Source organism: Pan paniscus, chromosome 19 (genome assembly GCF_029289425.2).
Source record: "Pan paniscus chromosome 19, NHGRI_mPanPan1-v2.0_pri, whole genome shotgun sequence".
Taxonomy (NCBI): Eukaryota; Metazoa; Chordata; class Mammalia; order Primates; family Hominidae; genus Pan; species Pan paniscus.
In genome coordinates, this window is record NC_073268.2 from 53,157,500 (window position 1) to 53,180,318 (window position 22,819).

The window sequence follows — 22,819 nt, forward strand, 5'->3', positions numbered from 1 at the left end:
GAACGGCCAGGCCACACAGAGCTCAACTCTCACTACAACCTCCTGAAGTCGGTGTGGTTACTCTTCCCACTTTACAGATGAGGACATGGGCCCAGAGAGGTTATGTGAGTGACACAGCTTGAAGGCGGAGTTAAGCCTGGGCAGTCTGGCTTCAGAGTGTCCACAGTCTCAACCACTGCCTCACATGGCTTCTTAGAAAATATTATAAAAAGAAGCTCGGGCTGCCATGTGGAAAAGAATGGAGAGGGGACAATGACACAGCTGGGAGCATGCTGTGATGGTGTACAGTGGACACATTCAGGATGAGGTGAAACAGGCTGGCCCTGGTGAGAGGCTAGATGGGGCTGGGATGAGGGTGGAGACAAGTAGTCTTGGGGTTGGCTTGGTGCAGCTGGGGGGTGCGGGGAGTGTCTCTGAGGTGAGGCCGGGGGTATGGGAACGCCATGTTTGGTCTGGGACACGGTGGGCTTGGGATGGCTACAGGACAGTGCAGTGGAGAGTCAAAAAGGCTGCTCGGACCCAGGTCTGGCGAGATGGAAGCTGGAGGTCAGGTGAGCTGTCTAGGAGAGGGACAGAGTGGGAAGGAGAGGGTCTTGACTCGGCTTTCTTGCCAAAGGAGGGTTCCGAAATGAGAAACTGTGGAATCTAAGCTGGAGAGGAAGAAAGATGGAGAATGAGTGAATGCACACGTGTGGGACAGATAGATGAATATTCATGTCTTTGGCTCCTATGTACCTGAGTCTTCTAAAGCTGCAGGCCATACTACCCCCGGGAGGCTGCAGGGATGCCACCTGGGAGATGAATGCAACTCTGCTGCCTGGGCATGGGCCTGCGTGAGGGTGCAGACCCCTGCCTGTGATCATCAGGGAGGGTGATGAGAACAAGGTGGCTGACAGGGTGAGGCCCAAGCCTGGAGCTTACCCAGGTGCGGGGACGGGAGGGTCAGAGACCTTTGGGGGGTCTTAGGGAGCTTCCCCAGCCTTAAGGGCACCGCAAGCTGCCACTTCACACTGACCTGGGCATACGCAGCTGCAGGATCCCTTGCTCGCTCTCTCACAAGCAAATGTAGACTGCACAACCATCCTGACCACAGATCCAGAAAGCCCAGGACATAACAGAGCCGCAGTGCCTGCCCTGATCCATGCGCACACAGATCTAGCCCAGGAACAAGCCCATCCACGGTGAGGAACTTGTGGCCCAGTGGCTGGAGCCTCTCACCTGAGCCCTCACTGCCTGAGGACCCCCAGCCTCTGGCCTCATTTCCCACCCTTTGCCAGCCAGCCTTGGGGACAAAACAGGCCTGGATCTAATCCAAGGTCTGGACTCACCCTGACACCCTGTGAACTCAAGGCCTTCCCTACCTCACCCTGGGCCCAGAGCCCCTACCTGTAAAGTGGAAGTGGGAATGGCCACCAGCCAGGCAGAAACCCTCACTTAGGGCCTCATGGCCAGGCATCAGGACAGTCAGGAGAGGGGCCGAGGTAAGCCACAGAGGCCCTGCCTGTCTTGGTATCCCACCATCGCCAGGAGGGGACTGCATGGGCATCACACCCCTCACAGATGAACAAAGTGAGGCAGAGAAGGGCCTCAAGATGAGTTAGGGGCGAGGCCCCAGCTCTGCTGCTGCCCCTTCCCTTATCACCCCTGCAGCCTGGGATGCGAGGGTGGCCAGTGACAGACCCCAAGGACTCTAGGCTAAGGTCTCCTTACCTGCGTTCTGTGGCCTGCTCCCCGCCTGCATGCCGCCTCATGGGGGTCCTCTGGCTGGCCCAGGAGCACGGTTGGCCCAGCAGAGCAGCTCAGTGTTATGGGGAAGGGAGGCCCAGCCCACCACGCCGACCGCCTGGGGCCCTATGTATATTTAATGATGTCTATTATTCCTGTTTTGTCTCTGGAAAGGAGTGAGCAGCTGACAGGGGAGCCACGAACAGCCTGGAGAGCTGAGCATGGGCCTGCTCCACACTCCAGCGGGGCCCGAGGCCCCCGGGAACTCTACCCCTCCTGGCAGCCTCACAGAACCTGCTGCATCCATCTCAAAAGGCATACCTCCTCCAGGAAGCCTTCCCCGCTGCTCAGAGGTCTTAAATCCAGGGTCTGCACTCACAAACCGTGCAGCCTACACCAGCTTCTGGGGGACAGCAGAATACTGTGGGGGGCCTGGCACAGTCCCTGGCACACGGTAGGCACTCATCGAGCCCCTGCCAGCCCCTCTACTCCTGACTTCTGAGGCAACAGGAAATGACCCGCCACCTGGTTCTCACAGAGCCTCCCTGCCAGCCCAGATGGTCACAAGGGCCTCCTGGGATGCTGCCCACCTTGGCAGCCAGGCCCCTCCGGAGGGGCCAGTCTGGGCCTGACACCCCCGAACACCAACCCCCTGGGCAGGGACTGCCTGTGCCTGGGTGAGGAACCCTGCATTCTCCTTGCCACACAAGGCCTGGGTCTGCCTTGGGGCCCAGGCTGCACCCTCTCCGACCCCCAGGCCCAATGCCTGACCTGTGCCCACCTGACTCAACCTGGCTACTGTTCAGCAAGTTTACAAAGTGTTCTCAGTCTGAACAGGAACCATTTTCAATCCTTTATTTCAGAAAGGAGAGCCAGGAGAACTGGGGACTTAGAAAATACAGATCCTAAACTCAAAAGTCCCTGCCCCAGGCGTGCAGAGCCAGGGTCCTGGGGTTTTGTGCTGGGCAGGGGCTGCCCTGGGAGGGGGAATACAGGGGGAGGCACTTTAGGACACCCCTTAGGCTGTGGAGGGTGTCAGCTGGGCCTTTGAAGCCACTAACCACTGGTTCCCATCATGGAGAGCCCTGTGTGGGGCACCCAAGGAGGTTTCCTCCTGGAAGGGCCCCCAACCCAAGTGTCAGAGAAGCTGGCAAGAGCTGAGGGAGTGAGGTGCCATGACAGCAGCCACAGCCTCCAGGGACCCAAACAGGCCCAGCTACCAGCCTGGCACTGAGCATGCCATCTGCTTTAGGCCCTGGCTGGCGGGCATGTGGGCAACTTGCTCCCTCAGTGCAGGGGGCTGGGAGGCACAGATGCAGGCTCAGCACTACAAACTCAAAACCCCCATGAGAGGGCTCAGTCTTATGGGAAATGCCTCCAACCGAGCCCCTCTGCCCCAACACACTCTTTGTCTGCCTACTGAAGAAACTTCTGTAAATAGCAGAGACTTGAGGGACCCCTTCCTGGGGTACGTGTATTTGTATTTTTCTGTTTGGGTGTTTGTGTGTCCCAGTGGGACCACCTCCCCAGGGAGATGAGGCAGGTGGGCAGGAGGCCCGGCAGGCGCCGTTACTTCTTCACGATCTGGATGACGTCCTCGTGCTCCATGGTGTGGGTCAGGCCCACCCGCTGCGGACTGTACTTGGTGCTGGTGCCCTGGGTGAGGAATGGGGGCAGAGGGGTCACCTCAGCCTGGACTGGCCAAGGTCAAGGAAGATATCCCTGGGTGTGTGTGTCCTGAAGGGTAAATGCCATGGCATAAGGTGGGGGCCTCAGGCAGCAGGATGTCCGCAGTTGTCTGACCATCCCTGATCTCAAAGGTTGGGGAGGGCCAGGCACAGTGGCTAATGCCTGTAATCCCAGCACTTCTGGAGGTCAAGGTGGGAGGATCACTTGAGCTCAGGTGTTCGAGACAGCCTGGGCCAGATAGCGAAACCTTGTCTCCATGAAAAATTAGCCAGGCATGGTGGTGTGTGCCTGTAGTCCCAGCTACTTGTGATGCTGAGGTGGGAGGATCGCTTTTGCACAGATGTCGAGGCTGCACTGGGCCATGATCGTGCCACTGCACTCCAGCGTGGGAGACAGAGCCAGACCCTGTCTCAAAAAAAAAAAAACAAAAAAAAAAACACCAGAAAAAAAAAAGGGTGGGGAAGGCCCATGTCTACCCTGGGTTGGCATGTACATTCTATGGAGGACAGACACACAGACATGCCAATCCCCACAGGAAGGACAGGAACACCACGCAGAGAGTGTGAATGCCTTGCTTCATGCCTAACCCAGGGGCTGTCCTGGGTCTACCCCCCTGCTTGCTTTCCACCCAGAGACTCACCCACACCAGGGCGTACTTGAACTGGCTGGCGAGTGACCGGTGGATGCGGTGGCACTGGAGGACAGGAGAGAGTCAGGTAGAGAGGTGAGGCTTCACCTAACCCCATCCCAAGCTTGGCCGCGCACCCAAAGCTCAGGACACAGGCCAAGAGGCAGGAGTTCCTGCGGCAGGTGCCCACACAGTCTGGGCCTTGTGTGGAGGACTGACGTGCTCAATTCGCACATAGCCACCCAATCACAGCTGCAGGTGGCCCTGCCATTCCCACTCCTGATCTGCCAGCTGTGGTGCCTAGTTAGGAATGTTCCCAAAGCCACCAGGGGAAGGTCAGGGGCCTGGCTGCTAGTGGCCCTCTGCTTGCCTTGCCTGAACAGATGCTCCTTTAGAATGGGACAGGGTGATAGCTTGGAGTCCCCCCTGCTTGGTCACCATCTCTCACTCCTCCTGGCCCCACCTGTGGCCTGAAGCTTCCCACACATCACATCACCCCCAACTCCCAGGGCAGTGTATAAACTTCAGTGCTCCTTGGTAGGGGTGAAGATCCCAGGGGTCCCAGATGTCATATAAAACTGGAAGGAGACCCTGGAGGAGGCAGCCAGCAATTGCCCTGAGAGTGTAGACCTCTGGTTGCCACGCTGATGGTGGCACAGTGGAGGGCGGCGGGGAGGGGACTCTGCAATTGTGCAATGTGACTCCTCCTCCCACATGCCCACAGGTCTTCCAGGCCCTGGTGGGAGACCCAACGCCTCAGCCCAGCGTCCCTGGGGCGGAGGCCGGCGCCAGGCCTGCAGGAACACTTCCTTGACACAGATGGGAAGGTGGCTGACCCTGGTCTGCAGATGGGTTTTGTTTTACTCAGCTTGCCCAGCATTGCCACTTGTGAGTGACTGAAGGGATTCAGGAGGGTAATCGTGAGTCTCCTTGGCTCCTCCTGCTGTGATCTCAAGCCTAGGCCCTGAGGGAGATGGGACTTTGCCTGGCCTCCTTTGTTTAACACCTCTAGGGTGGCACTCAGAGACCTGGGGCTGGGCTTGCGGAATGAATGAATGCATGAGACCAGATTACAGGCCCCGCCACCACTGTCCTAAGGGGCTGCAGGGACAGCTGGGTCTACAGCGTCCCTTGCCTCCAGGATACAGATCCCAAGAAGAAATGAGCTAGAGGAAAACACCACCAGGAAAGCATCAGCCCAGGAGGACGGCCATGTGACCCGAAGGTTGGCCACCATCTGTGCCTGCAGGGTCATGTTCAGGTGACAGAATCCTGGACAGGGAAAGGCAGCCTCTTGCTCCCTGAGCCCAGACCACCTCCCCTGGGGCCTGTGCATGCCTGCTCCCCTACCTGGGATGCTCCCCACCCCAACTCTTCACTGCCAGACCCACTAGTCCTATAAGCCGGCTCAGGTTGCCTCCTTGAAGCCGCTGTCCTGACCTCTGTGTTAAGCTGGTGCCACTTCCTACTCTCCTTGACTGATGCCTGAATGGCATGGAAGCAGGATTACTGGCATCTCTGCAGAGCCAGGCAGCATGCTGAGTGCCCTACACACTGGACCTCATTCAACGTGTCCTCCTGACTATCCAGGGGGCAGGCAGCACACCCCCCTCACAGGAGAGGTCAGAGCCTCGGCACATGGCTAAGAAGGGGTGCTGCAGACGCAGCCCCAGGCTGTCCAACTCCAGAGCCTGCGTTGACATCTGAGAGTGAGACCAGCAGAGCCCACCCCCAGCCCAGGGCACCTCAGGCAGAACAGAGCCCCAAAGGGCATGCAGAGCTCCCACCCCTTGTCACGGCAGGTCTTGTCAACTCACCACGTGCTCCACTGAGGCCCCTTTCCGGAGAATGATGGCGTCTGTGAAGTCTGGCCTCTCTGCAGGGCGGGATGGGGAGAACGTCAGCCACACATCAGGGCCCACACTGCCATCTTGTGATTCTGCGGGAGGGAAGAGCTGGCCACAGAGGCCCTTTCGGTCTCCTTGCCTTGGCCTAACCTCCCCCTGACATCCAGCACACCCTCCACATAGATCCCTGTACCATCTTCTACGACCTTGATCTTAACACAGTGACTCAAAATAAATCAAGTCTAGGATTCACAGTGCCTGCCACCCATCTGCTGTGACAGCACTGACAGAGACCAGGACCTGGACTGAACGGGCAGGGCGCAAAGGGATGCTGGAGTCTAGTGAGGGAAGCTGTAGCTCGCTCCTTGCCAAAGTCAGGGTTGATGCAAACTGCTCCGAATTCAGCTGTTGGGACCCCAGGGCATGTGTGTGTGCGCACCAGGAGGATGGGCAGGAGTTAGACATGGGGATGGCTCCTGTGGATTCAGGTCCCTAATGCTCCTGCGGTAGGGCCTGTCACTGTGAGGGGAGGTCAGGAGGGCACTGACTGCTACAGCCAGTGGGGACCCCAAGGTAGCCTTACCCCACCAGGGTACCCTCAAAACCAGCAGTGCCCAGTGCTGAGAAGGGAAAAGAGCTGAGGTGTGTCTAGACAAGCCAGGCCAGAGCCGGTGCTGGGGTCTCTGGGCACCACACACCGGCCTGGCAGCCTTCTAGGGATGAAGCTCAGCCTGTTTTTCAGCTACGCGCAGTGCAACTCACGTCCTCTCTTCTTGGTGTAGATGCAGGTCAGGGCCAAGTACTCCCAAAGCATCTCCAGCAGATAGTCCAGGTTCAGCTTCATGCCGCAGCTGCAAAGAGGGAGGCGGCCAGTCAGGCAGGGGCCCCTATGATTTCAGAGGCTGGGGTCTCCACTTCTCACTATTGGAGCGGATAACCTCCACTGGCCAGGCAGCCCGCTGGTACCCACAGGGAAACAAGCCCATTACTATGATGGCAGCCTGATGTTTCTGCTGCCAGTGCCTCTGGGCACCAATCACGGTCACACTCAACCAGGGTCAGCATCTCTCCTAGGGGCTGGCAAGCCTGTGCTCTGTGGAGGGTTGCAGCATGTGTGATTAGTGAAGGGCTGCCATGGCGAGATGGCCGGGGGCTGTGACAGGACCACGGGCAAAGGCTAGGAATCCTGACGCCCAGAGTTCACTCCTTGAGAGGAGCAAGGGACTGCCAGGAAGTCCAGCAGGGATTTCAGCAAGAAGAGGGGAGAACCAAGGCTCTGGAGACACCAGAGCCTTTACATGTAGAACAGGCATGAACCCAGTCCCTACCTCGCAGGACTGCAGAGGGATTAAAAAGATAAGGCCCGGGATGTGCCTTGCTCCAAATACTGGGTGGACCGTGGCTTGAAGGTTTGCGCCGTGACCCCGAGCTGTGTCCTGACCTCTGTAGAGCTATTCTGAGCACAAGCAGGTAAAGGTGTAGAAGCTCTCACGCCCTGAGGATGGCAGCCCCTCAAAGGCCTGGGACACAGCAGGAGGAGAGGACCTGAGGCTGTGCTGTAGAACCGACACTGCTCTTTGTGGTGGCTACAACCACCACAAAATGGTCCTTGTGCTCAGGCCGGGACCCTCATCCATCATTTGCGCTGTCCAGCCTCTTGGTCCCTGAGCTCTCAGTACTGTTGGCCAAGCTTCACTGTGAAGCTGTGGAGTGCCCGCCTCAAGTCAGGAAACCAGCAAAGTGGAGCACCTGAATCAGTCTGCCCCAAAGAGGAGCCTGCCAGGCTGTGGTGGCAAGTGAACAAACATCCAGAGTGCAGGTGGTACCCCAGGGACCCACCCTGCAAAGGAGGGCAGGAAGTGAGTGGCCAGGGCCTGAGAACATTAGTTCCCTTTTTCCCTTTGAGCTGTGATCAGACAGAAGCCACACCTTCCAGAGCACCAGGAGAGGTAGGCTCACACCCAGGGCTTCTTGGGGGGACCTTGGTTCACTACTAAGTTAAGAAGCCTCTTTTTTTTTTTTTTTGAGACGGAGTCTTGCTCTGTCGCCCAGGCTGGAGTGCAGTGGCATGATCTCGGCTCACTGCAACCTCCACCTCCCGGGTTCAAGTGATCCTCCTGCCTCAGCCTCCTGAGTAGCTGGGATTATAGGCACACGCCACCACGCCCAGCTAATTTTTGTATTTTTAGTAGAGACAGGGTTTCACCATGTTGGCCAGGATAGTCTCGATCTCCTGACCTCGTGATCCACCCGCCACAGCCCCCCAAAGTGCTGGGATTACAGGCATGAGCCACCACGCCTGGCCTAAGTTAAGAAGCCTCTTAGCCATTCAACCTTGGTTGATGAAATCCTTCTGTTTTCTTAACCAGAGCCCACAAGACATCACCCACCCTGCCCACGGCAATTCAGAACTGGAATGGGCCAATGCCTCCAGCAGCTATGAAGGGGACCCTCCTGCAGTGTCTCCTTGGCCTCATGGACAAAGTGCTCTGCCCTGGGCAGGAAGTCCTGGGCTCCGTGAAGGCCGTGTGCTGCTGGAGGCTGTGCTGGCTTTTCCTCCTCCACAGCCAAAGTGGCTGGGAGGCCTGACGACTGGGGTCAGAACCCACAGCAAGGACAGCAGAGTGGCAGGATGCCAGTGGCCTCACCTGATGACCACACTGTTGGGTTTTCGGGCCAGGCGGTCCACCTCTTCCATGGAGATCTGGTCGATTTTGTTATAAACCTGAGATTGAGAAGGTGGAGGCCGGTGCTGAGGACAGCAGCAAGGCATCCAGGAAAGGGCCCTCCATCGCCCTGTGCCGGCTGCAGCCCTTCCCTGGAGAGCTGAGTCTACGCCCTCCCTCCCCTTGCTGCCTCAGGGTTGGGAAGGCTGGGCTAGAACCCTGGTTTCAAGCTCTCTATGTCTGCAAGATCCAAGCAGCCACTGAGGTGAGGTGAGGGGAGGGGAGAGCTTCAGACTCTTTCTGCTTCTCTCACAAGGTTCCGGGAGCTGAGGAAATGCATGTGGTGGAAAGGCCGAGTGGCCAGGCCAGGGCTCCCCTCCTGCACTTACATACAGGCAGGGCATGTACACCCGGTTGCCCACGATCACATCGATGAACTCGTCCGGGGAGCAGTCTTCTCGGAAGAGCACTTCTGCATTGAAGATCTCTGAGGGGCTCCGATTAAGGGCAACCTGTGCACCAGCTGCCCCTGTCCCCCATCAGCGGAGGGCCCCAAAAAGCCAAGCAGGAAATATGCTGGCCGCGTGGGACTGTGGCGGTATCTGCTTGTGAGGTTTTACAAGATTGTAATGCTTTGGAAGCCCTCTGTTCTCTTCCCCAGAGGGACCACAATATATAAAAGTTTCAATCAACACAGAGTTTTAATCTTGACAGCTAGGCAGGGAGAAAAACGTACCTGCTAGAATCCCCAAAGCCCCTCAGGGGAAGCCTGGGTTTTAGCACCAGGAGCATCTGAAAGCTGGTCGAACCCAGCTTCTTCCATGCAGGACTCCACTGGGGGCCATCCTGCCTCTGCTTGCACACCTCTGGCAACGAGAGGCTCACAGCTGACTCTAAGAGTTCTCTATATGCCAGGCATAACTCTGCCCGAGGCCCTGCCCTATCCCCAGGGCCCCAGAACACAACCAGCCCCCGACACTACTTTAGAGGCACCACCCATTCCCCAGCTCTCCCTGGGGCTTCTCCAGGCTAGGAACCCCCCGTCCTCAGAGGCTGTTTCCCATGACATCTTTTTCTTCCGGATGTCATCTGGCTACCACAGTGCCCAGTACTTGGTGAGGAGCCAGGAAGCCATTGTCAAGTGCGCGGCTGCAGACCTGGCAGTCTGGAGCTTGCCCAGAGACTGCTTGAATTGACAGCAGGGGCAGTGGGGGTGACCTGCTGCCACCCTGCTCCACGAGGCCTCCTGTCTTGGTCAGTCCCCCCGCTGCCCTGACGGTGGTGGCTGCCCTCCTTCACGTGTCTTTCAGGGAAGGATACTGTATTCATGTAGGATGAGCTGCACCAGCTTTTCCGAGCACTGGGTCAGCGTGACTGTCGAGTTAAAGGAGATGCCACCACCTTTCTTGGGCTGAAAGAGGAGAAAGGGATGGGGAGAGCTGCTGACCGAGGGGTCACAGCAATGGTCCCACAGCCTTAGCCGCCAGCCAATGCAGTCTCAAAACTGCCACACCCCTGGCCTGAAGGCCAGAGAGGTGCCTCACCTTGAAGTAGATGTTAGGCTTGTGCTTGTTGAGGCGGATGCCCACAGACTCCAGCTCCTTCTCCAGCAGAGACCTAGGCAGAGTACCCCTTAAGCCCCTCACAGGCTGTCCACAGAGCCAGATGCACAGCTTCCCTGTTACGCAGGATGTCACTGCCCACCCAGAGACTGACTCTCTCCTCCACCCCCTTCCCCAGCAACCCGGAGAACACTCCTTCCCAATGCCCTAGAGCTGCAGGGAACTTCTAAACTCTGCCACAGTCCCAGAGGGGACTGGCCCGGTTTACGGTCGGCATGCACAGGCAAGTGGTGGAGCCCCCGCGAGGTGACCACGAGGGTACTCCTTCTGGTCCCGAGGAGGCAGGCCTGGTGTACCCCTCTGCCAGGATGTGGATGAACAATGCTTCTGTGCCTGGGGCTGGGCTCCTGGCAGGTTCTGGGCAGTGATGAGGCACCTGTGCCTCTGAACAGGAAGCAGGGCCAGGCCAAGCCCCTCGGCCCCCAGTCCCAAGATACCTCTGTGCTGGCTGGACACAAGCCTTGAGGAGAAGACGCCATAGGCTGGGTGGTGTTGGGTTTAGTCTGTGACAAGTCCTACCACTACTCTCACGTGTGAGAGAGCCAAACACCCACAGGCCGCCCAGTACGAGCTCAGGGACACACTGGCCCTCCCCAGACATGTGAGCCTGCCCCATGCCCCACCCTGCGGACCTCTGCACCTCTCCCTTGGTGGCATCCAGCATCATGATGATGACGTCAGCCGTGCGCGCCACAGCGATCACCTGCCGGCCACGGCCTTTTCCTGGATGGGTGTGAGGGATGCGGTTACATATGTGGACCCATGTGACTGCTACTCAGCCCACGGTGCCCTGGACTCCTGTCCTTTACAGACCTACCACAGCCTCTGCCACATACTAGCACAAGCTTGGCATTTTTCTTTAATCCACATGTTTTACTGACGGAGACTTATTTCAGAAGAAAATCCGACACCACCATCATAAAAGGAGTAACAGGATAATAACGGCTATCTTACGCCCACCCCTACCATGTGGCAGGGCCCAGGCTAAATGCTTCCTGAACATTTCCTCACTTAATCCTCAAAACTATGCTGTAAATTATGTATTATTATGCCCATTCTACAGCTGAGGAAACTGAGGCTTGGCTTAGAGATACCCAATCACTTGCCCAAGATCACAAGGCTAGTTTGGTGCCAAGGATTTGAACTGGAACCTGTCTTTTCTGGAAAGGGGGATAATGGACCAGGGATCCAGAGTGATCTCCATGACAGCCACACCCAATTTCAACGATCAGTAACAGAGCTCCAGTCTGCCTCCCACACACCTGCCCTGCCTCCCACCTTGGGCTGCGCCTTCAATGATTCCAGGAAGGTCCAGGAGCTGGATGTTGGCACCTTTGTACTAGGATGCAGAAGAGAAGAAAGGTAAGGCAAGGCTGGGCCTCCACTGGAAAGGTCCTGTCTGGATCTGGGACATCTGGAATGGCCCCGGGGCTCAGAGGCTGAGGGAAACCCAGATGCCAACCTGTGGCCAAGTCTGAGCCTTGTCACCACCCCAGCCCAGTGCAGACCACAGCCTATGAGCTGAGTAGCCGCCTAGGGAGGGCTCAAGATCTTCCAATCCCACAACACTCATCACTGATGATACCAGCACTTTACAAATAAATTGTTTCACCATGGGAACTTAAGGCCATACCACTCAGCTGCCCAAAGCAAACACAGCCCAAGGCAGTGAAGCTTCATGGGGAGGCAGAAGGATCCAGCCAAGCAGCAATTAGTGACCAGAGCTGTGGTGGTGTTGGGGAGGAGAGCACAGGGGGCGCCAGGCAAAGTAGCCACATGCTGGCCTGACCTCCTAGTTCCAGGCCCCACCAGGCATCTCTGGGGTCCAGCAGCTAGGATCCCCAGAAGTGTCAGTGCTGGAGGGCAAAGCAGCTCAGTCCAGAGCCTGTCCTGACATGGGGACATCCACCCAGACTCACACACAGGGTGGGCACAGGCACAAGTCCAAACACAAGCATGCGCCCCTTCTCCTTCTGGGCCCAGCACACCCACTTACTTCAATGACCCCAGGAATACACGTCAGAGTGGTGAACTCATAGGACGCTGCCTCGCTGGCCGTGGAGGTCATCAGACTCAAGAATGTGGACTAGGAGAAAAGGAGATCATTGCACTGAGGAGCCTTGTCCCTGGCCTTCTGGGAGAGGCCCCAGGGGCTGGGGGCCTGCAGGTGCAGGCAGCAGGAGGAGACCCTCTCACCCTCGGCTTGGTGACCTAGATGGCTGTGAAGAGACCTCCCAGCCAGAGGGCTCACCTCTGGCCCTGTCCTGGATGGGTCAGACACCAGAGGCCCATCTGTTCCTTGGAGGTCTCAGGACTGTCTCAGGTAGAGGCAGGGATCTGGATTCTGATGGGGTTCCCCATATACATCAGGAGCCTCTCCTAACCCCACACAATCCTCCAGGCCCTCTTGGCCCCAGAGAACTTTAAGCAGGTGGCAGTCCCACGGCACTCGTGGAACCAGTACCCAGACATGCTGTGCACCCAGGGAGGGTGTGAGGAGGTGTGCAAGGAGATGTCAACCTCCTGGGCTGAGGCAGAGACAGCTGACAGGAGAGGTGTCGCAGGGAGGGAGTGGGGAACTGGAAAGATGTGGATGTGACCACTCAGACCACCGTTCACTGTGGCTGGGAGTTGGAGAAACCTGGCTTTGAATCCTGCCTCTGCCGGGGTGTCCTGGGATTGAGCAGGAAACTCCATACTCTCAGTTCAGGGTCTTTACATGTAGAATGGGCATGAACCCGGTCCCTACCTCACAGGACTGCACAGGGATTAAAAAGATAAGGCCCAGGATGTGCCTCACTCCAAACACTGTAACATCTCAGTGATAGATGCTGTGGCTGAGGCCAGCCAAGCAGTGGGCAGACCCAGGGAGGGAAGAAACCCAGCCCCATGCCTCCTGCCCCATGCTAATCAGCAGGGCCCCAGGAACGAGAAGCCTGAGACTCTGAGTTGCAGGGCCAGCTATCCAGACCCTGCCTCCTGGCTGACTGGCAGGAAGACTGGGGGCACCCTCCCCAAGGCACCCTTAGACCTCTCAAGTCCAGAATGTGGCATGTGATGGAAATACATCGAGTTCCCAAATCCAGAAACCCTCAGCCTTGGGGATCTCCTGGAAACTCAAGAAATGAGAAAAACCTGGTGGAGTGGACAGGTATAGGGATAGACACGGTGGCCCCAAGAGCAATGGCTGTTGAGACAGCCAGCAACCAAACTCGGGGCCACTCCCTGATTCTGTCTGGCCCCTGTAAGACCTGGGCCCTCCCACAGTGGGAGAGCCTATACTCCCAATAAGGCAGGTGGGATCTGCCATGGGCCCAGACTTCAAGGGTCACGGCTCTTGGTAACTAGAGCGGCTTCTCAATCTCTCTCTCTCTGATACGTATACCAATCATATAGGCAGACAGTACAACAAATAACACTAAACACTGCCCAGCTTGCAGCAAGCACTCAAGAAAAGGTAGCTGCTAACCACCATCCCCTATGCCTGGCCCAGAGCAATGGAAACTGGGTGTGGGCTCAAATTGTTCAGCTGAACTGAGTTAGAAGCTGCTCCCCAGCACCTGTCCAGAGCTTTGGTTGTTGCTCACTTGGCCTATATTCTAGCAACCTCTCCACTGTCCCACTTCACTTTGCCCTGCTATAACCTGCTATCTACACAACAGCCAGAGTGATTCTGTAAAAAAGTAAGTCAGCGCCCAGATGGTAGTTTCTAATGCTGTTCTCCAATCAAAGGAACCAGGGCTCCTTAGAGAAATGGCAGATTCTAGGCCAGGGCAGGGAATATACAAAATGAGCCTGAGGCATCTTGCAGTGTCAGAAAGTGAGGAAGTGCTGGAAAAACACAATGGTGGAAGTACATCAAAGAAGCCAACTAAAATAGCTCCGAAGCTAAAACAATTTGAGCAGCAAAAGAACATGGTATGGGTTTAGACCCCAAAGCACAAAATAACCCCCCACGAATCAATACGGATATCAATAAATGACTGAATAAAACAAATGAATGGGAGAAGAGAGACAAATCTCCCATGCAGAAGAATTCCAAACAGTTTCTGTAGATGCTCCCCTCAAGGAGGCGATGGAATTGGACTGCACACAGTCACCTCCCTCCCCAAAGCGGCATGGCAAGGGGAGAAGACAGCGTCTCCACGGTGGAGAAACCTGACACACCTCAGCCAGGTGGTCAAGATCAACATCAGCAGGGGTAAGTCATGTTGACAGTATGTGGCCTTCATGCGATGTGATAAAAATGGCACTTTACCTCTGTGGCCTTCCTTGCTAACTATAACCCCAGATTAACCACAAGAAAAACATTGGACACACCCCAACTGAAGGACTTTCTACAAAATATGGGAATGGTACTCCTTAAAACCGTCAAGGTTATCAAATCAAGGCAAGTCTAAGGAACTGTCTAGAAGAGCCTAAGGAGACATAACAACTGAACTGTGATGTGGGATCTCAGGACAGAAAAAGGACAGTGGGGAGGAGCTAAGGAAATCTGCATAAAGCCAGACTTGAGGCAAGAACAGATCAATATTCATTGGTGTAAAATGTTAACTGCCAGGGAAAATGGGTGTGGGGTATATGGGAACTCTGTATTACCTTTGCAATTTTTCTGTAAATCTAAGACTATTCTAAAATAAAAAGTTTACTTTAGGCCGGGCGCAGTGGCTCACGCCTGTAATCCCAGCACTTTGGGAGGCCAAGGGGGGGTGGATCACCTGAGGTCAGGAGTTCAAAACCAGCCTTGCCAACATGGTGAAACCCTGTCTCTACTAAAAAAGGATACAAAAAATTAGCCGGGTAGGGTGGTGCATGCCTGTAATCCCAGCTACTTGGGAGACTGAGGCAGGAGAATTACTTGAACTTGGGAGGCGGAGGTTGTAGTGAGCTGAGATCGTGCCATTGTACTCCAGCTTGGGCAACAAGAGTGAAACTATACCTCCAAAAAAAAAAAAAAAAAAGCCGATCGGACATCTCTTTTCTGCTCAAAACCCTGCAATGATGTTTATTTTATTCCTCACATAAAAGTAAATCACGCCAGGAACGGTGGCTCATACCTGTAATCCCAGCACTTTGGGAGGCTGAGGTGGGCGGATCACCTGAGGTCAGAAGTTCGAGACCAGCCTGGCGAACGTGGTGAAACCCCACCTCTACTAAAAATGCAAAAATTAGCCAGGGGTGGTGGTGGATGCCTGTAATCCCAGCTACTCGGGAGGCTGATTGATAACTGCTTGAACCCAGGAGACAGAGGTTGCAGTGAGCCGAGCAAGACTCCATCTCAAAAAAAAAAGTAAACCAATATAGATTATACGCTAAACGGAGCAACTTCCAGAAGAAACCTTCTTTTTTTTTTTTTTTTTTTTTGAGATGGAGTTTTGCTCTTGTTGCCCAGGCTAGAGTGCAATGGTGCAATCTCGGCTCGCCGCAACCTCTGCTTCCCAGGTTTAAGCGATTCTCCTGCCTCAGCCTCCCGAGTAACTGAGATTACAGGCATGCGCCACCACCCCTGGCTAATTTTGTATTTTTAGTAGAGACAGGGTTTCTCCATGTTGGTCAGGCTGGTCTTGAACTCCCAACCTCAGGTGATCCACAGGCGTGAGCCACCGCGCCCGGCGGAAGAAACCTTCTAAAAACTCTGCAGTTTCATTCTTCAATCCAAGCCAGGGTCCTTTCGGCCACCCATATGCTGCTATCCTCTCCGTCTTCTGCCCTCCTTGTGCTCCTCAGAGAGCCACCTGGGCCTCCCTGGACACACCAAGCGAGCACCTGCCTAAGGGCCTGTGCTCACTGTTCCCTCTGTCTGGAAGGTTCTCACCCAGGACTCTGCAAGCTCCCTCACTTCCTTCAGGCCCCTGCCCAAATACTCACTCACCAGAGAAACCTGCCGGGACCTGTCGTAACTAGCAGACCTTCGCCCTGTCACTCACCAGCCCCCACTCCTCACCACTGGATGCACCTTATTACTTATTTACTGTCCTTTCTCTTCAAGAATGGGAGATCTATGTGGGCAGGGACAGAGCTCTGTCTCATTCATGCTATGTCTCTAGTCCCTGGCACAGTGCCCAGCACATGACACCGCTCGAGATACACACTTGAGAAGTATTTGTGTGTGATGACTGAGTCGGAAGACCAAGTAGGGCTCCATCTGCTGGCAAGAGGAAAGAGCGTCCTTCATGTTAGGATGATAAAGGGCTGGGATCTGACCCTGGGGGAGGCCAGGTCTTCTGTGTCCCTGGAGCTAAGCAGAAAGGCAGCGAGGGGAGCCTGGATGGTCACCTGTTTGAAAGATGACTTCTTGCTTTCCTCCCCGAGGCCCACACTGACCATCACTGACCTTACCCACAGAGGGAAATCCAATCAGCGCCACACGGGCATCACCCGACTTCATGACATCAAAGCCCTCTCCTTTGGACGAGGCCGATTTGGACGGTTCCAGGAGCTGGGCCCGATACTTGGCGAGCTTAGCTTTCAGCAGGCCCAGATGATACTCAGTGGCTAAAGGATGGAAAGCAAGACAGAAGATGAGTGGCCAGGGTGTCCAAGCCCAGGGGTCAGGCAGGGCCCACATGTCGCCAAGTGCTGGCTGGGAAGCAACTGCTGTCAAGGAGATCAGGAGAAAAAAAAAACAACACCTCTCTGCTTAAAAGGCCCCCTTGGCTTCTCACTTCATTTAAGATAAAATCCAGTCTCTTAGACCGGGCGCAGTGGCTGACGCCTGTAATCCCAGCACTTTGGGAGGCCGAGGCGGGTGGATCACCTGAGGTCGGGAGTTCGAGACCAGCCTGACCAACATGGAGAAACCCTGTCTCTACTAAAAATACAAAATTAGCTGGGCATGGTCATTCATGCCTGTAATCCCAACTATTTGGGAGGCTGAGGCAGAAGAATCACTTGAACCCAGGAGGCAGAGGTTGTGGTGAGCCGAGATCACGTCATTGCACTCCAGCCTGGGCAACAACAGTGAAACTCCATCTCAAAAAAAAAAAAAATCCCGCCTCTTTGTTGAGACCTCACCAAATGGTTCTCACCAATGGTTCTCAACAGAGGGGGCACCGCTTCCTGGGGGGCATTCTGGAAATTCTGGGAGATGTTTTCTGTTCACTTTGATGGTGAAGTACGCATTGGCATCTATTGGGCAGGGGGCAGGGAAACCAGCTGCCCTATTAGGTGAGTCAGTCCTATGTAGCTGAGGAGAATTATCCCAAGTCCATGACTTGTCACATCCCAAAGGCATCCACAGAGGGAAAACCTGGGTTAGGGTCGCCAGGCCTAGAACCTAGCTCTGTTTACATATAAACACAGGACATTTTGTACAGTGTTAATATACACTGAAATTCCCAGGAATGCAACTATTATGTATATGAAGGGAAGACTATGTCATGCTTTGTCTGAAACTTTACCTAGAGCTGCTCACCATTCTGGGATCCCACGCTGCCACGGCAGCACCTCTTGGGGTGTAACTCAGTGGCCAATACAACACACCTGCATCGTGGCTGTCACATCCCCAGTGATTCTACCTAGAGGCATGAGCATTCTACTGCTTCAGGGTAACTTCGTTAGATCCTGGCAGCACTCCAGCATTTATGTATTTAAATAAATACCATTTTCATTATAAATTACTTTCCTTTTTCTTCTTCTCCTTTATATTACTATTAGGGTATTATATTGGTTTTTTTCAAATTCAAGTTATATTACTGATGGGGAATTTCATTTCAGGACTGTAAATGGTGTTACAAACTCTTTGCTCTAAAAGGAGGCCGTCGTTGAGACTGAGAACCAGGACCCTATGTGACCTGGCTCCTGGCTACTTCAACACACTCTGCTACATTCCAGACACAGTTGCTTTCTCCTCTTTTTTTAAAGAGATGGGGGTCTCATTCTGTCACTCAGACTAGCGTTCAGTGGCACGATTATAGCTCACTACAGTCTTGAACTCCTGCCTCAGCCTCCTGAATAACTAGGACTACAGGCATGTACCACCAGGACTGCCTAATTAAAAAAATTGTTTTTGTAGAGATGAGATGTTGCTATGTTACCCAGGCTGGTCTTGAACTCCTGGCTGTAAGCAATCCTCCTGCCTCAGCCTCTCAAAGTGCTGGGATTACAGGTTGAGCCACTGGGCCTGGCCTTTCTTTTTTTCCTTTTCTAGAATATGCTGACAACATTCCTTCCTTGGGACCTTCGCATTGGCGATTCTCTCCATTTCAACGAGCTCTTCCTGGAACTGGCTCCTTCCCACCATTTGAGGTGCAGCTCAAATGTCACTTCTTCAAAGAGGCCTCCCCTGCCCAGTCTCAGAGGGCAGTGAGAGCTTGTGTCAGAACTCCACCCTGCCATTAGTGGGGCCATTTTACTTTGGAAAAGTTAGTCTTCTTGTGCATCAGTTTCTTAATCTGCAAATAGGGTTATTAACAGTAGTAACTTCTTAGGCAGATTTCTTTTTTTTTCTTTTTGAGACGGAGTCTCACTGTATCGCCCAGGCTGGAGTGCTGTGGTGTGATCTCAGCTCATTGCAACCTCTGCCACCAGGGTTCAAGAGATTCTCCTACCTCAGCCTCCCAAGTAGCTGGGACTACAGGCACACGCCACCATGCCCAGCTAATTTTCTGTATTTTTAATGGAGATGGGGTTTCTCCATGTTGGTCAGTCTGGTCTCGAACTCTCGACATCAGGTGATCCGCCCGCCTTGGCCTCCCAAAATGCTGGAATTACAGGTGTGAGCCACCAACAAAGTCTCACTGGTGTCACCCCGGCTGGAGTGCAGTGGTGCGATCTCGGCTCACTACAACCTCCACCTCCTGGGTTCAAGAGATTCTCCTGCCTCCGCCTCCCGAGTAGCTGGGACTACAGGCTGGTGCCACCATGCCTGGCTAATTTTTGTATTTTTAGTAGAGACGGGGTTTCACCGTGTCGCCCAGGTTGGTCTCAAACTCCTGACCTCAAGTGATCCACCCACCTCGGCCTCCCAAAGTGCTGGGATTACAGGCGTGAGCCACTGTGCCTGACCATACTTCAGCAGATTTTTGATGGTGGAATAATGGAGAAGTCTTACAGAAAGCACTAAGAACATCGCTTAGCATACAGTAAGCACCCAATAAAAGTTGGCTATAATCTACAGTAAATTCCGCCCTTCCCCAGACTGCTTCCTGCCTCATGAGCAGGTTTACTGTCTTCTCGACTCTGAAAACAATCTTATTTCTTTACTTCCCTGACTCCGATAGGTCAGGAAATGGGACTGGATCCCCAGCCTCCAGCACAGGGCCCAGGCACACAGGAAATATTTTACCAAGTGAATCAGTGAATTGATAGCAGTAAGAAATGGTCAAGAATGGGTTCTGCAGCTGGGCATGGTGGCTCACGCCTGTAATCCCAGCACTTTGGGGAAGCTGAGAAGGGAGGACTGCTTGAGGCTGGGAGTTCAAGACTACCCTGGGCAACATAGTGAGACCGTGCCTCTACAAAAAACATAAAAATTGGCCGGGTGGGGTGGCTCACACCTGTAATCCCAACACTTTGGGGAAGCGGAGAAGGGAGGACTGCTTGAGGCTGGGAGTTCAAGACTACCCTGGGCAACATAGTGAGACCATGCCTCTACAAAAAACATAAAAATTGGCCGGGTGGGGTGGCTCACGCCTGTAATCCCAGCACTTTGGGAAGCCGAGGTGGGCGGATCAACTGAGGTCCGGAGTCCGAAACCAGCCTGACCAACATGGAGAAACCTTGTCTCTACTAAAGACACAAAAGTAGCTGGGCGTTGTGGCACACACCTGGGAGACTGAGGCAGGAGAATCCCTTGAACCTGGGAGGCGGAGGTTGCGGTGAGCCGAGACTGCACCATTGCACTCCAGCCTGGGCAACAAGAGTGAAACTCCATCTCAAAAAAAAAAAAATTTATATATATATATATGTATATATATAAATTAGCCCGGTGTGGTGGTGCACACCTGTAGTCCCAGCTACTCAAGAGGTGGAGGTGGAAGGATTGCTCGAATGCAGGAGTTTGAAGTTACAGTGAGCTATGATCACACCACTGCACTCCAGCACTCCAGCCTGGGCAACAGAGCAAGACTGTCTCAAAAAAAAAAAAAAAAAAAAGGATTCAGGGTCAGTCAGGTACACATGGCCCTTCCTGTCATCCCAGCTCCTAAAATTCTGAGCATCTCTGAAGGGAGGGACTAGGTCTTAATCACCTTTATATCTCCTTTGTCTACCACTGCCAAAGTGGCAGCATCTCTAGCCTCCCTGTGACTTTCCTTGGGTCTTATGGGTAATATGGAATATTACAGCAGCCAGAGGGAACTTTCAAGACAGAAGTCAGAATAGCCCCTCCCCTGCTTAACACCCTGCACCAGCTCCCACTGCCTTAGAACACAACCCAGAGTCTTTCCCATGACCTATGGCTCTGCATGATCAACCCCCTCCTGTCCCATCACTGCACCCCAGCCCCAGTCCTGTTGACCTGTAAACAGCCAAGTTTGTTCCTGCCTCAGGGCCTTTCCACTAGCTGCTCTTTTCTGCCAGGAACCCTCTTCCCCCAGATGTTTGCGTGACCGGTTCCTTCTTCTCAATCAGGTCTTAGTTCAAATGCCCCATCCTCATGGTGGTCTTCTCTATCACTCCACCTAAGCAGACCCAATCCCCAGTCCCTCCCCACCCCCAATATTCTGCTGTATCACCCTGGTTTGTCTTCATAGCACATATTGCTGGCTGACATTATCTTATTTATTTGATTTCTAGTTTTCAGACCGTCAACTAGAAGATCAGATCCAAGGGCTGGGATATGCCTGCTGTGTTCACTGCTTTAACCACAGTGCCTAGCACATAGTAAAGACTCAGGAAAGATCAGCCAGGCATGGTGGCTCATGTCTGTAATCCCAGCACTTTGGGAGGCTGAGGCGGGTGGATCACCTGAGGTCAGGAGTTTGAGACCAGCCTGGACGACATGGCAAAACCCCCTCTCTACTAAAAAAATACAAAAATTAGCCGGGTGTGGTGGCACGTGCCTGTAATCCCAGCTATTTGGAGGCTGAGGCAGGAGAATCGCTTGAACCTGGGAGGCAGAGGTTGCAGTGAGCCCAGATGGCACCACTGCACTCTAGCCTGGGTGACAGAACAAGACTGTCTCAAACAAACAAACAAAAAAGATTTACAGAAGGAATGAGTCATAGAGGGCCCTCAACTCCTTGGCCTTCAAACCTAAATGGAACCAAGGGAGGGCAGACACTGGGACCAGCTATCTAGTGTTGCTTGCTTCCTGCTCCCACAAGCCTGAATGGCTAGCCACTAGCCTGGCCAATCGCACCTCCCATTACTCTTCCATAACCCCCTTCTGATCTAGATTGTTCTCACTGTCCCATGAACATGCCATGCTCACTCCCATGTCTTTGTCTCAGCAGTGGCCCCCACCTGGGATACCCTTCCAACAACCAGCTCAAGTCCCACTTCGTCCTGGTGTCATCGTTCTCTCCTCACCTCTCTTCTGTGAGCTCCTCCAGCCCTTACATTCTAAAGTCCAGATTTGAGGCTTCATTATGTATTATCTATGTTGGGGTGTTTACTTTAAATACTGAGTGCTCACCATGTGCCCAGTGCTTTGTAAAGGCTATCTAATTTAACTCAGCTGTGTACTAAGATGGAGCAGGGGAGTATTACCCCATTTACAGATGAGGACACTGAGACTCCAAGAAGTGAAGTGACTTTCCAATGTTTTACAGAAGGTACGTGGTGGACCTGGGGCTCAAACCCAGGCCTTCCAGACTCCAGAGTCCTGATTCCCTTGCTCCAATGGGCTCTCAGCTGCTGGGTGAGGCTGTTCCTGAGAGGTCTCCTCTTGCACTTCCCAAAACAACAGAGTAGACCCAGGCCCCAGGCCCAGCCATCAGGAGACTGAGGTTTGAACCCCAGCTCCGCCTCTCTCTGGGTCAGATGCTTGCTCTGTGAGCTGGGACTACTCTACTCGGGCACACGGTCTGGGACTGATCAGATCTCTTGGGGTACGTTTGCAGTCAGACCTGGGCGTGAGACCCGCTCCCGCCTGGCCCTGCCTTGGGCGCGCAGGGCGGCCTCGGCACTTGTCTGGCAACTTCTCCGCGGCCTCGGATCTTGCCCCAGCATTACTGCTGGAGTTGTTCCCCCATTTTACAGACAGGAAAACTGAGGCAGGCAGAAAGGAAGGCCCCGCCCGGCCGGCCCTCACCCTTGTTCTTCTGTGTCCGAGCGATCTCCTTCTCGATCTCCGAGATCTTCTCTAAGATCCCCATGGCAGCAGCAGAGGTGGGCGCACAGACAGCGGTTGCGGCGGCACCGGGAATTCCGGTCTGACGGCGGCGACAGAGTAGCGTGCGCCCGGAAGCCAAAGAGAACAGCGTTCTCGTGGGCGCCTGGTGCTCCGGGATTCAGAGTCCGGGCGAGCCAAGTGCCAGACACTATCGGTTCCGCCCGCTGGGCCGGCCAGGCTGCGGACCTCTGGAAAGAGCCGGGGCGGGGCCGGGCCATGCTGTACTGGCCCACGGCTGCGGCTGGCAGGAGCAAGCAAGGAAGAGAGGGAATCTGCCCGTGTTGAACTCTGAACTGCGGGTCCCTGAGCGCAGCTGACTGGCAGTGTAAGGAAAAGGGGCTGAGCCGAAAGCCTAGTGGCTTTCA

The 22,819-nt window shown here is 54.5% G+C and overlaps 2 protein-coding genes across 13 annotated transcripts in view; both read right to left on the minus strand.

Annotated features, from left to right (window-relative positions):
- The window catches only part of LOC100971960 (unconventional myosin-XV), a 74,160-nt gene extending 72,252 nt beyond the window's left edge, over positions 1–1,908 (minus strand). Inside the window, exon 1 of the mRNA XM_057300317.2 lies at positions 1,711–1,908. The gene's annotated coding sequence lies outside the window, so the exon portion shown is untranslated. The remainder of the gene's footprint in view (positions 1–1,710) is intronic.
- A 657-nt stretch (positions 1,909–2,565) lies between these two features.
- Positions 2,566–22,592, minus strand: LOC129394455 (developmentally-regulated GTP-binding protein 2). Of its 12 annotated transcripts, none has more exons than XM_055101804.2 (13): positions 22,374–22,592; positions 16,512–16,672; positions 12,174–12,263; positions 11,456–11,516; positions 10,810–10,900; positions 10,100–10,172; positions 9,876–9,966; positions 8,945–9,042; positions 8,538–8,614; positions 6,652–6,740; positions 5,860–5,918; positions 4,055–4,108; positions 2,566–3,381 (listed from the first exon to the last, which is right to left on the minus strand). In XM_055101804.2, the coding sequence occupies exons 1-13, from the start codon at positions 22,435–22,437 to the stop codon at positions 3,295–3,297; spliced, it is 1,095 nt and encodes a 364-aa protein (XP_054957779.2). In that variant the 5' UTR covers positions 22,438–22,592; the 3' UTR covers positions 2,566–3,294. The 12 variants fall into 12 exon arrangements, with proteins under 12 accessions (XP_054957779.2, XP_054957780.2, XP_054957782.2 ...); XM_055101805.2 differs by having other exon boundaries at positions 4,071–4,108; positions 5,860–5,981; positions 22,374–22,572; XM_055101807.2 differs by having other exon boundaries at positions 4,071–4,108; positions 22,374–22,570.
- Positions 22,593–22,819: the final 227 nt, after the last annotated feature.

Bases quoted from the DNA above. Each gene is read 5' to 3' on its own strand.
- LOC129394455 (XM_055101802.2), bottom strand. From the start codon at position 22,437: ATGGGGATCTTAGAGAAGATCTCGGAGATCGAGAAGGAGATCGCTCGG. The intron at 10,901-11,455 runs GTGGGAGGCAGG...ACACCCATCCAG, and splicing joins CATTGAAGGCGCAGCCCAAG to GAAAAGGCCGTGGCCGGCAG. The intron at 9,967-10,099 runs GTGAGGCACCTC...CTCCTCTTTCAG, and splicing joins AGCCTAACATCTACTTCAAG to CCCAAGAAAGGTGGTGGCAT.